Below are 12,975 nucleotides of genomic sequence, written 5' to 3'. Positions count from 1 at the left end.
AGTTTTCTATTTTCCTCTTTATAATTATTCCCAGAATTTTTAGTATAAGTACAAAACTTTTTCCAGATGGTCAGACACATCAGATTATGTATCAGCTTCAATTAGTTCTTATATGTTTCTTGGAGACCTTCTTCCTGGATCCTCTGTCTTTCTGCTCCAATGTAGACCGGTTGCACAGCTTTGGTTCTGGGGCATCCCTTCCCTGTCGTCCTGGGAATTCCTTCCACTTCTCTGGGTCACAGCCCTGTTTCTTGCACTCATGTCGTCTTCTTTCTTGGTTTACTCTTTTGTTTTGATGGAGCACATCTTCCAGCAGCTTCCTGAGAGAAGTGTATTAGTTTCCTAGGGCTGCTTTAACAAATGACCACAAACTGAGTGGCTTAAAACAACAGAAATGTATTCTCTCACCAGTTCTAGAGACTAGAATTCTGAGTTCAAGGTGTCGTCAGGGCCATGCTCCCTCTGTAACCTGGATAGAATTCTTCCCTGCCTTTTCCTAGCTCCTGATGGTGGCCGTTGCTACTTGGGGTTCCTTGGCATATAGTGACATTGCTCTCATCTCTGTCTCTGTTGTCACTTGGCTTTCTCCAGGTGTGTGTGTGTCTGTGTTTAGACTTCCCTCTTCTTTTTTTTTTTTTTAACTTTTTATTTATTTATTTGACACAGAGAGAGAGAGGGAGACAGGGAGAGGGAACACAAGCAGGGGGAGTGGGAGAGGGAGAAGCAGGCTTCCCACTGAGCAGGGAGCCTGATGCGGGGCTCGATCCCAGGACCCCGGGATCACGACCTGAGCCGAAGGCAGACACTTAACCGACTGAGCCGCCCAGGCGCCCCTTCCCTCTTCTTAAAAAGACACCAGTCCTATTGGTTTTAGGGCCCACCCTACTCTAGTATGACCTCATCATAACTACTTATATCTGTGATGACCTCATTTCCCAAATAAGGTCACATTCTGGGATATACTGGGGGGTTGGGATTTTGTATATTTTTGAGAGACACAATTCAACCCATAATGGGATGTAAACATTTTGCACCCCTGAATGTTTAAATTGTCTTCATTGTACCTGGGTAATTTGGCCAAGTAGAGAATTTTAGTTTTCCTCTTGGGATTTTGAGGACATCGCTCCAGTGTCATTTCAAATAGGATGCTATTTCTGGGCCATCATCCTTTGTATGTGCCCACTTTCTCACTCTCTGGAAGCTCTTAGGAACTTCTTTGTATTCCGAGTGTCTTCAGATCTTATTATGATGTGCCCTGGTGTACACTGACTTTCATCCATTGTACTGGGCACTTCGCTTAGACCCTTTCAACTTGGAAACGTCATTTGGGTCTGGGTAATGTGCTTGTACAGTTTCTTTGATAATCTCCTTCTTTCTGGCTTCTGGAATTCCTGTTGGTCAGATGTTGGTCCTCAGAAACTGAGCCTCTAATTTTCTTTCTTTTCTCTCCTTGGTTCCATCTCCTTATCTTTTTTTGTTCTGTTTTGAGGACCTATTTCCTTAACTCCATCTGCCAGCCCTTCTAGTACATTTTAATTTTGGCTATCTTGTATTTCCAAGAGCTCTTTTTTGTTCCCAAGAGTTCTTTTCTTGTAGTGTCCTGCTCTGCGAACACAACTCTTCTTACTTCTCTGAGCGGATACGTTACAGAACTGGGGGACTTTGATCTGTTCTCCCTGAGTTTCTCTTAACTTTTTTTCTGAATTGCTATTAGTAGCTTTCCTCAAATGTCAGACAAGACTTAGGTATGTGCTGTGTTTAAGGACTGGCCACTCAGAGCTTGTTTGGAAGAAGCTCTACATGTGTTTGGGGGTACACTTTGATGGGCTTCTCTGTCGAGCAGTTGAACGGGGACCCCTGGGGTTTGTATCTGTGGATCTTTCTTTTTCATTCTGTTCTTTCGCGGAGCAGTTTTCCCATCCCCTGTGGGACGGGTGCAAGCGGGACAGGGCCCTGGGCTATTCTCTTCAGCATCTCCCTGTTCTCACATGGGCAGCTCACCCTCTGTCGTCATTGTGTCTCGTTTCCCTACATCCAGGCTTCTCTGCCTCAGTTTGCCCAGACAGTAAATCTCCAGCAGGTGGGAGGTCACCCTCCCCTTTGACAGACTCCCACTGCTTTTCATTTAGGTCTCTGCTCAATTGTCACTTTCTCATGGGAACCTTGGCTGTCCTGGGCCGATCCTCATCAACCCCCCCCCCGCCCTTTATTTTCCTCCATGGCACTCAGCATTTTTTACTTAGGTCTCATTATATGTTTATTTGTTCAAGATCTGTCCCTCCTGCCATCCACTGCCTCTGGACTGCTAGTTCCATGAAGGCAGGAGCTGTGCCTGCTTGTTCACTGCGCATCCCCAGTGTCCCGAGCAGTACTGGCTGACTTAGTCCTTGAATGGATTAGGCTATTCATGACAAAATATGAGACCTGCTTTCAGTGAATCATGGACAGGCAAAAGGTTATATTGAATGTCACCTTTTTGATGATGGTGGTGAGAGTGATGGCTCTTCCTTTTTTTTTTTTTTAAAGATTTTATTTATTTATTTGAGAGGGAGAGAGAGCACATAAGCAGGAGGGAGAAGGCAGAGGGAGAGGGAGAAGCAGACTCCCCGCGGAGCAGGGAGCCTGATGCGGCGCTCGATCCCAGGACCCTGGGATCATGACCTGAGCTGAAGGCAGATGCTTAACCCACTGAGCCACCCAAGCGCCCCAGTATTTACTCTTCTTAATGAGTGCTTCCTCTGTCCCAGTACCCAGTGAGCAGTCTTACTGTACCCATTTTATAGATGATGGCAGCACAGGCTTAAAGAGGTTACAGCTTGGAAAGTAAAGGCCACGTTCTTTATTACCTTCATTACCACACGCCTGTGCCGTCTCTCCAACTTCTTCATGCATTTCTTTTGCCCAACATGTCTCTATGAAAACTTGTCAAACCTACAGAAAAGTGCAATGGATTGTATCGTTAACACCAACATACTTTCAGCCCAAGATTCCACCGTTAACATTTTACCCCCACATATCTACCCCCTTACCACCCGTGTTATTTGTTGGTGCAGGTCGAAGTAAGCTGTAGACCTCTGTACATTTCATGCCTTAACTAGAGTGGAATGCACTCCAGGGTACCATTTAATGAGTTTTGACAGGTGCGCACACCGGTGTCGCCCCGTCAAGATTCAGAACATGAGCAGTGTTCTGTAAAGTTCCCTCCCTGTCCCATCCCAGTCATCCTCAGTTCTGAGACATGCCCACAGGGGCTGTGATGAGGCTACCTCTTGGTACCTGCCAAGGTCGTACCTGCTTCTCCCTCTCTACCTCTTGCAGGAGCCTTGAACATGGATAGTCCGTGGCTGATGGTCTCCGTGGCTCACAGGCTGGACTGGCCACGCCGACCCATGTTCCAGGCTGTCCTGGAGCTGACACTGGGCAAGGCCTGGACCCTCAAGAACCTGGTGATGAACGTGGCCTACAGGAACCAGGGCCTTGACAGGGAGGGCAAGATCCACATCTACACCCCGGCTACCACTTACCTCCGGGTGCGCATGCTCGGTTACGTCCTCTGCTCCCCTCCCTGCCATTGGACTCACGGCCCAGGAACCTGGTTCCCTGCCATTCAGAACTTCTTGCATGCAGAGGGAGAACAGCACCCAGGCCTGATACCAGGTCACAGATGTGGGCAGTTTGGATGGCCCAGCATTTATAGTCTTCAGAATTAGTTGCCAAGTGAATTTGGGAGAGTGGACCGCCCCACCCCCTCCATCTCAGTTTCCCGTATTCTTGCTTAGCCGCTGATAGGTTAAAACATGAAAGCAGGTTGAAGGGGAACTCGGAAACAAGTAGACATCAGGCCTTTGCCAAAAACCAGAATGAAAACTTCAAGGTCGTAGGTCAGTTTCATACCAGCTGCTGTGTGTAATTGAGTATGCTTCTTTGCACCTGTTTGATCTCTGAAGCATAACAGTTGGGAAGAAAACCAACCCGTGAAGGATGCCCCAGGTGTCCCCCCAGGGAGCCTGACACATAGCCTCTTCCCGTGTTGGGATGATGAGTGGGACACAGCAGGAGGTCCGGGCCTGACTTGGACCCAGAAAGAGGCAGCTCTGTGGGCCCACCTGGGGACAGCAGAGTCCCTCTGAGGCAGGGGCTGAGTGGTAGCAGGGTGGGGTCAGCCAACCAGCTCCTGCAGACACCCCAGCCAGGGGCCTGACAGTGGCCTGTCCCAGGCGGGTGGCGGGGGGGGGGGGGGGGGGGGGGGGGGGGGGGGGGGGGGGGCGTTTGGCAGCAGAGATGGTAGCAGGAACTAGTTTGCAGGTGGAACCGATAGATTTGCTGACAGATTTGCTGGTGGATGGGCAGTGGGAGGGAGCGCAAGACAAGACCTAAATGGCCCCAAGGTTTTGGCCCAAGCAGCTGGGTAGAAGGAGGGGCCCTTCCCTGAAACGGTAAGCTGGCAATGGGGGTCCTGTAGGTTCTGGGGGGAGACCCAAGGTCAGTGACCTATGGGACAAGGTTTTATGGAGTTCTAGTATGTGGCAGGGGCCTCAGTCATGCCTAAACCCCATTTTGACCCCATCACCTCCACTTGGGAGGCCCTGAGCTGTGTGAACAGGGGGCGTGGCCTACGGGGTACGGGCACCATGCTATTCCTGATGGGGCTTGTGCCAGGGGCAGTGGGCTCGGGTGCACAGCCCTGCACAGAGCTATGGTGCTCTACCTCCCCTGTTCCTTCGCCGCCCCAGGTCCCCAATCACTCCTCGACGGGGGCTTCAGGTCCCTGTTCGGGCACCACTTGTCGGCCTCAGAGACTCCCCCAGCTCTTCCCAGGGCTCTGAAGACCATAGCAATGGTGCAGGAAGAGAAGGCCACCTGCGGGTGCATGCCCCTCGGGATATGGAGACCCTGCCTGCTAATAATAGTGGCCCAGTGAGATCATACTCCCTTTCCGAGCCAAAGAGGAGAGAGGGGGAAGGGAGTTATCTTCTCTCATAACCGATACTTCAGATTCTCTCTTTGCTCAGGGCTGAGGGATGGAGGGAAGTTTGTCCTCTTTCCTCAAGACCCTGTAGGGAACAGCAATTTCAGCCTGGACCCGTCGGGAAAGGCCTCACAGGGATGGTATCAGAGGGGTTTTGAAGGATGAGTAGGAGTTCCCCAAGTGGGAATGGGGAGAAAGGGCATCCCAGGGGGAGGGCATAGGGTGTGCAAAGGCTTTGGTCGTCCTCCCCTGCCTCGCCGTAGGTATCCACGGTGACAACGTTGGCCCAGAGCCTCTTCCGCAGCCGGAGTGAAGTAGAATCAGCCTGGAGTGCCGCAGTGTGGAGCGAGATCCACGCAGAGAACAGCCAGGACCTTAAGATACTTCACTGCTGGTTGAAGGGCCCCCTGCAGGAGATGAACCTAACGGCCGCCTACAGGCACATGGAGCAGGTGGGTCCAGGCAGCCCATGCTGGAGGCTCCGCTGTTGAGAGACCCCCAAATCCTTCACCTGGGATGGGAAAGCATTTAGTGCTCAGCCTATGACCTTGGGCCTTCCTGAGCTCAGTTTCTTTATCTGTAAAATGGACCCCAGCCGTATTAGCGCAGACCCTGGAGCAAAGCTCCGCCTCATGGAACCAGAAGCCCGAGACCATTCCCCGCTGGGCACCTGGGGAGGTCCAGGCACGGCGGTGCACCCATGCGATCTTGGAGTCTGCTCTGGGGTGAGGCTGCGGTCCTGTTCAGCAAGCCCTTCTCAGGTGGTCACTCCCGAGGTGATGGGCGGGCAGGGGGAGCTGCCCCTTGGACCCCCGGGCACCATGTTTAAGGAGCCCGGCCCCCGCTGGGCCATCCCTCTCCATCAGCCCGGTCCTTGTTACAGCCCCAGAAGACCCACGTGTCGCTGACGGCCCTGGTGACCAGCACCAGGGGCCAGCCTCGGGACCTGGAGTTGGAGGGCAAGCTGGAGGAGGTGATGCGGGACAGGAGCTGGTACCAGAAGCGGGGGACCTTCCTCCTCAGGTCCGTGCGGCCCCTTCCCCTTATGTGCGGCATCTGCCAGGAGGGTCTGCAGCATGGAGGGTCCCGGGGGGGCAGGGTAAGCCGTGCTACCTGGGAGGCCCACGCTGCTCCACGGGGCCCAGGCGGAGCCCAGAGCTCAGAGATAATCGCCTGCCTCCCTCAGAAGTCCCTGCACAGCTAGCCCCCTTCCATGAGGATGCTAAGAAATCTGGGAGCAGAAGTCTGTCCTCACCCCAGCCTGAAAGCTGCTCTGGGGAATCTTTCTAGTTCCTAGAGGTGCAGCTGGTTGGAAAGGTTGTTCTTGTGGTCTGGAGGTGTAAGGGGGTGGGTGGGTGGGGGAATCAGCAGACCTAGCCTCAGCTCCAGCCTGTGTCCAGACCAGCTGCCTGGCCTTAGTTATCTTCTATAAAAACAGCAATAACCACGACGTGACAGGGGCTGTTATCTGCACAGACCTCGTTCCTTCGTTCATTTCATTTATGTTCATTGAGCACCTCCTGTGTGCCGTGATGCACTTTTCTGGGAAAACAGGGAATAAAAAGGACAGAACTCCTGCCCTCAGGGAGCTTGCATTCACTGCACAGACATTATCTCCTATGATCCCAACCGTGGTTGGGATTGGGGTCGGGGGCTAGTATTTGAGCCCCCATTTCCCAGATGGGAAAACTGAGGCACAGAGAAGTCAGTGCTCAAGGTAATAGACCCCAGCTGCTGCCTGTCCTTGGGTCTCTGTTGCCAGGGGCTGGTGATGACCCCCGCCGTGCCCAGGTCACTGGGTTTTCACGAGGGCATGGCGACATGGGGAATGGACGTAGATTGGCGAGACGCAGGGCTGATGTGTGTCCTGATGTTCTCCTCTCTGTGACGGTCTTAACCCTGCAAGCTTGTGACAGGCCCAGTCTGAGCTCCTGGGGCCCAGTTGTCCCCTGACCCTGCGAGAAGCTTTAATGCCTTTGGCCCACTCTCCCCTCTCCATGCCAGGCACACCTTGCCTCTGCCCATCCCGCAGAGCCTCCTCCTGCAGGAGAGCTTCACAGCGGATAGGCAACACCAGCGATGCTCCCTGGAAACTAGGCTCGTCCTGAACGGCCAAGAGGAGACCCTGCAGACCGTAGTCCTGGGCTACCAGGCCGGACACCCCTACGTGAGTGGGCTCTGGCGTGCAGCTGGGAAGGGGCCTGAGAGCAGGGGGAGGCCCCCGTCTGCCGCTGACCCATCTCTGTATGTGTGTGCACGTGTGTGCCCTTCCCTCCCAGGTCTGCGCAGGCCTGACCCACCCATACGACGGCAAGGCTGTCCCCAGGAACGTGGAGGGGTGCGCTGTTGCTTGGAGCCAGCACGCCGTAAGTGAGCAGAGCCCGGGGACTGGGCACCCCAGCAGTCCCCGATCCAAGCTGCCATCTCCTCTGAACTGGACGAGCAGAATGCTCTCTGGCCTGGGTTTTCTGTTCCACTCTGTCCCCACTGTTCTAGCCTACCTGACGGCTAGAGGGGGCTTTCCAGTATGCCGGCAGAATCATGCCACTCCTTCTCTCTGGACGAAGACCCTGGCTGTGCCCCTCTGGTCTTACTGACCCTCCAGGCCACCTGAGACCACTCTGTCCCTTCTGCTGCCACCTTTCACTCAGCCTCCTTTTGGTTCCTCACCCAGCTCTTTCCTGCCCCAGGACCTTTGTGTGTTCTGTGCCCGGAGCTGTCACTCCTTCAGCTTTGCCTCCTTCCCTTGTACTCACTGCTGAGGGTTTAGCTCACGCGTCCTCTCTTCCAGGAAGCTTTTCGTGGCCCCCAGACCACCTCCCATCCCCCGGTTACGTGTCCTGCACACCCCACACTTCTGTTCCTAGCACTTCCCGCAAATCTCAGTCCTATTTTGACGTGATTCTCTGACCAATCACTGTTCCCCCTGCTAGTCCGTAAGATCCGTGATTGATACCGTGTCTGCATACCTCACGTCATGGCACTTTATTTCATTACACTTTGCAGATATTGCATTTTTTTTAATACACATTGAAGGCTTGTGGCAACCGTGCATCCAGCAAGGCTGTTGGTACCGTTTTTCCAACAGCATTTGCTCACTCTGTCTCCGTGTTCCATTTTGGTGACTTGGGCAATATTTCACTTTTTCATTATTATCCCATTGGTTATGGTGATCTGTGATCTGTGATTACAACTGGCTGAAAGCTCAGTTAGCATTTTTTCGCAATGAGGATTCTTTAGATGAAGGTATGTACTTTTTTTCTTTAGTCGTAATGCTACTGCACGTTTAGTTGACGACAGTGTAAACATAACTGGTGTGCGCACTGGGAAAGTAAGAATTTCATCTGACTCGCTTGTTGCCAGACTGGCTCCCTGGTTTCCGGGGCGGTCTGGAACCGAACCCGCAGTATCTCCAAGGTACGCCTCTGTTTACCATCAGAGCTGCAGGGCCTGGCACATCATCATCCGCGCTCAATGAATCGTTGTCACCCCCGAGTTATTGAGAGTCTGTTGTGCACCTGACCCAGAGCAGCAGGCGACAACCTTTTTCCAAGAAGGAGCGGATAGTAACGATTTTTGCCTCTGGGGGCCGTGAGGTCTCTGTTGCAAGTACTCATCCGTGCCTTGGTAGCACAGACGCATTCTAGAAAACACACGTGAATGGGCCCGACTGTCTTCTGATAAAACTTTAGCTAAGGACTAAATGCTTGTATGCGACCCCCCCCCCACACTGCCAGATTCATATGTTGAAGCCCTAATGTGAAGGTATAGGGAGGCAGGGTCTCTGGGAGGTGGTTAGGTCATGAGGCTGGAGCCCCCACGATGAGATTTCTGTCCACCTGGCGAGGGCGCAGGAAGGAGAGAGCCGCCTGCCAGCCAGGAAGAGGGCCTTCTCCAGAACCCAACCATGCTGGCGCCCTGGTCTCGGACTTCCAGCCTCCAGAACCATGAGGAATAAATTTCGGTTGTTTAAACCACTCCGTTTATGGGACTTCTGCGAGAGCAGCCTGAACTGACAAAGGCAACTTTATTTACAAACACGAGGCAGGTCTGGCTCCCTGGCCGCAGCTCTCGGACCCCTGGCTTAGAAGGTGTTGGCATTAGTCTTCCTGCGACTGAAATTCATTTTTGCCCACATGCCCATAGTGAATGATTCCACAGCTCTGGGCCCCCGTTTCCTCGTCTATAAAACAGAGACAACAGTACCCATCTCTTAGGCCGTGGTTATGGGGACTGAAACGTAGTGTAATAATCGTCCTCAGGTACTTGACACGTGCCCACTCGGCCCTCATCCCAGACTCCTTCTGGATCCCTGTAGGAGTAAAAGCCCCGGGAGGTAACCCCATTCTCCAGCAAGCGTTTATTGAGCACCTACTATGTGTCAGGCCCTGGACGAAGAAGTTAGTGGGGGTTTCTCCCTGGTGGGAGATACAAAGGTCTGCTGAAGGAGGGTGAAGGGGGGCCAGCTGTTGAGCACTGAGACCTCTTCTTCGAGGGTCCCCATCTGCCCCACCAGTTAAACAAGGCTGTGGATGGCTCCCAGAGCTTGGTAGCCAGAGTCCTTGGAGCTCCTGAGACGAAACAAAGGACAGAATGGCAGCCCAACACACCTGCAGAAAAACCTCCCCATGGTGTTGAGTGTTTTTTTTCAAACCGGAGATTGCAGAATGGTGCCATGGGCCAGGTCCAGCCTGCAGATGTGTTTTGTTTGGCCTGCTTCGCACTTCACATTTTTAAAAACATTGTCCACATTTAAAATCAGAAGATTCGGGGTAAAACCCAGATTTCTGCTTCTAATTAAAAAGAAATCAGAAGATTGGACACACGAGACCTAAAATCCCACCTGCGGACAAGAGGCGAGAACCAAGTCAACGGGGACCCTTGACCCCAAGTCAATGGAGTTGAATTTGGCTCTCTGTTCTTTCAAAAAACCCTGTCTTTGTTTAATGACACAAATTTATTTTTCTCCTCTTGGGCTTTTATTTATCCCTCTTCCATCTTGTTTCTAAAATAAAGCCACGGATTCTTCTAAAGTTGTACACAGACGATAAAATTCCGCAGCAAGACATTTTTAACGTCCCCATCAGCACAGATCGGAACAGATGGTGTACCCTGCTCCCGTGGGCTTGGCATGTGGGGGAGGCTACAGAGTTGCTGAGAGAATACGTGATGAACCATGTGTGTTAGTGTCTTGTGGCTGTTTTATCACAGTACCATGAACTTGGTGGCTTAAGACAACGCAACTCACCTTACGTGATCTGGAGATAAGAAATCCAAAATGGGTTTCACTTGGCTAAAATCAGGTGTTGCCAGAGTTACATTCCTTTGGGAGGCTCCAGGAGAGAATCCATTTCCTTGCCTTTTCTAGCTACTAAAAGCCACCTGTTCTCTTGGGTCATGGTCCTTTTCTCCATCTTCAAACCCAGCAGGAGTAGCATCTTCTCTCTCTCTCTGACCCTTCTGCCTCCCTCTTATAAGAACGCTTATCATTACCTTGGGCCCACCAGCTGATCCAGGATAATCTTCCCATCTGAAGATTCTTAACTGCAAAGTCCCTTTTGCCATGTAAGGTAACGTATTTATAGGTTCCAGGGATCTAGACGTGGGCATCTTTGGGAGGGAGGGTATTATCCTTCTTGCCACACTATGAATTCAACATTCTTTCACTTCAGCCTGGCTTTGGCCTTGGGGTTGCAGGTGATCACGAGTGATTCTGCACCCTTCCAGATATTTACTGAACAGTTGCCATGTGCCAAGACCTGTGTTAAGTATGAGACATACCGCATTGAACAAAACAGACTAATACCAGGGCGCTCCCTTGGAGTGAGACAGGTCCTCAGATTTGACCCCTCAAGCCCATGCCATTAACCCTACTTTAGCATCCCTGTTTGAAAGACCCGCGTGCACCTGTCCCCACTTCCTGCCCTGTGTGTGGATAGTGTGGACAGCTTTAACCCATCCATCTTGGGGCCATTTTCTTCTACCTGGTGGATTCTAAGGCTGGCTTCTGCAGGTACTTGGAGATGGGAAGTCCTCTCTCTCAGTGCCACTGGTTCTTGCTCACCCAGGCTCAGAACAGGGAGGTCGAGGCCACTTTGAAAGTCAACCAGAAAGTCATGCTGCACTTAAAGGGTCTGCACCGTGACCGATCTCAGCGTGGGGAAATCTGGCACAGCCTGGCCCTGGACGCAGCTCACGCCTCCCAGGTACCTGTCCCCAGGTTGGGCGGACACTGGTTTGCAGCCTCTGAGCGGACCTCAGCTATTGGGGAGAGTAAGTGGTACTGTTTCTTTCCAGCTGAGGCTCCCCCAGGCCCTGCGTTTGGATGGGGACGTCGTCTTCAGACGGGGTCCCCGGGGAGCATTTGACTGCAGCCTGGACACAAGGGCCATCATCAACCACAATGTCACATCCCAGGTCAGATGGCTCAGCTCCGCCTCCTCGCTGAGGGAGGGGAGGTGTTCGGGTCAGAGGGCAGGTGTCCCTGTGCGGTGGCTGAAGAGGGGGCGGGGTGGCCGTGGCAGTGAGCGTGGGATGACTCAGGATGCGTTGGCTGTTGTAATAAAAGCCTGCTTTCCTGTGAAGGTTTACTGCCCAGTCCTGTCACAGTGCAGTGCGGTTCTGTGGCTTTGCTGCCATTTGTACAGGGGGACGGGGACAGTGGGAATCATGCAGGAGGTTTTCTTGGGCCGGCCCCTTAAGGGGGGGGGGGCAGGCCACTCCTGCTCACATTCCATTGGCCAGAACTCATTACATGACCCTACCCAGCTGCAAGGGGGGCTGGGAAATGTAGTTTTAGCTGTGTGTCCAGGAGGGAAAGAAAATGCAGCTTGGTGACCATATATAGTAGCTGCCATAGGTATATATTTGCTCGTTCCATACACGGATTGTGTCTCTGCCACATGCCGGGCTCTGCACTATGTACTGGGCTTGCCTGGGCAACGGTTTCTCTCTCTGTCTCCATCTCCAGGGAGCTTTCAAGTCCAAATCTTAGCTCCACTGCTGATTGACTGTGCGACCTTGGGTAAATTATTCAACCCCACTGAATATCGGTTTTCTTGCTGTGAAATGGGGATAGTGATACCAGCCTGTGAGAGCTGGGGTGGGGATTAAATGAGGTGACAGTTATAAAGCTAGTAGTCGAGTGTCCACTTCATGGTCAGGGTCAAATAGAATGCAGCCGTGAACATGGGAGACAGGAGCAGACGCTGTGGCAGGGGACATAGGGGCACCGAGGTCCCAGAGTTATCTTCCCAGCTCCATGTCTGGGGCCTCACTTCTCATGCTTCCAAGTAACGCAGCCTGAGTAGGATTGGGGCTAAGAAGCATCACAGAAGGTGGTTTCTGGCATGTGCTCTTGGCTTGGGCTGTGGGCATACTCTGGGATGACCTGTTGCTCTTCGAGTGCCCAGCCAGCTACCTTCTGGAGTTCTGCATCTCCCTCCTCTGCTCCCTCTGACCCTCCTCCTCCACCCCCCACCCTGTCAACAGGTCTCGGTCCAGCTGAACAGATCTGACTCCCACTTGGCGTTCCTCCTCCAGTTCAGACATCCCCACAGACCAACATTTCCTCCAGACTTACAGGTACAGACGTGGTCCCTCTGGGATGACCTCAAGTTGCCTGCCAAGTGCTGTCTCCGAGCAGAGCAGACAGTTTGCTGGGAGATGGGGTGGAAGGAAGGGAGGATGGAGGCCCGGGTGTGGGGTAGGGGAGGCCACACCAGGATGTTGGGCTTAGCCAGACAGCCAGCCCAAGAATCAAGAACAGATGGCAGGGAGGTTTCCAAATCCATCATTTGGAAGTGATTGTCCAGGCCAGAAGGAGTTTGAGCTCCCTGGGTGGGGGGGAGGGGATAGAAGGATCACAGTTCACCCTTGAAAATGGAGAGAGGCAGAATTGTCCTCTCAACCCTGTTCTGTATTTGGAAGAAGCCATCTGATCCTTTTTTGACCTCGGAGTGTTTTGCCCAGTGTGGGGTGGAAACACTGAAGGGTTTAACTCTACA

At 52.7% G+C, this 12,975-nt stretch overlaps 1 protein-coding gene across 1 annotated transcript in view; it reads left to right on the top strand.

Moving 5' to 3' along the window:
- LOC116624395 overlaps positions 1-12,975 on the top strand; it is a 143,683-nt gene that overhangs the window by 54,393 nt on the left and 76,315 nt on the right. Inside the window, 8 exon segments of the mRNA XM_032392234.1 lie at positions 3,319-3,530; positions 5,233-5,421; positions 5,853-5,992; positions 6,974-7,136; positions 7,249-7,335; positions 11,038-11,175; positions 11,267-11,386; positions 12,461-12,553. Of these exon segments, the coding sequence (XP_032248125.1) occupies positions 3,319-3,530; positions 5,233-5,421; positions 5,853-5,992; positions 6,974-7,136; positions 7,249-7,335; positions 11,038-11,175; positions 11,267-11,386; positions 12,461-12,553 (1,142 nt within the window).

This window comes from Phoca vitulina, unplaced genomic scaffold (genome assembly GCF_004348235.1).
Source record: "Phoca vitulina isolate PV1807 unplaced genomic scaffold, GSC_HSeal_1.0 scaffold66, whole genome shotgun sequence".
NCBI classification, from domain to species: domain Eukaryota; kingdom Metazoa; phylum Chordata; class Mammalia; order Carnivora; family Phocidae; genus Phoca; species Phoca vitulina.
The sequence above is the reverse complement of the archived record's forward strand: the minus strand, read 5'-3'. Positions and strand labels throughout refer to the sequence as shown.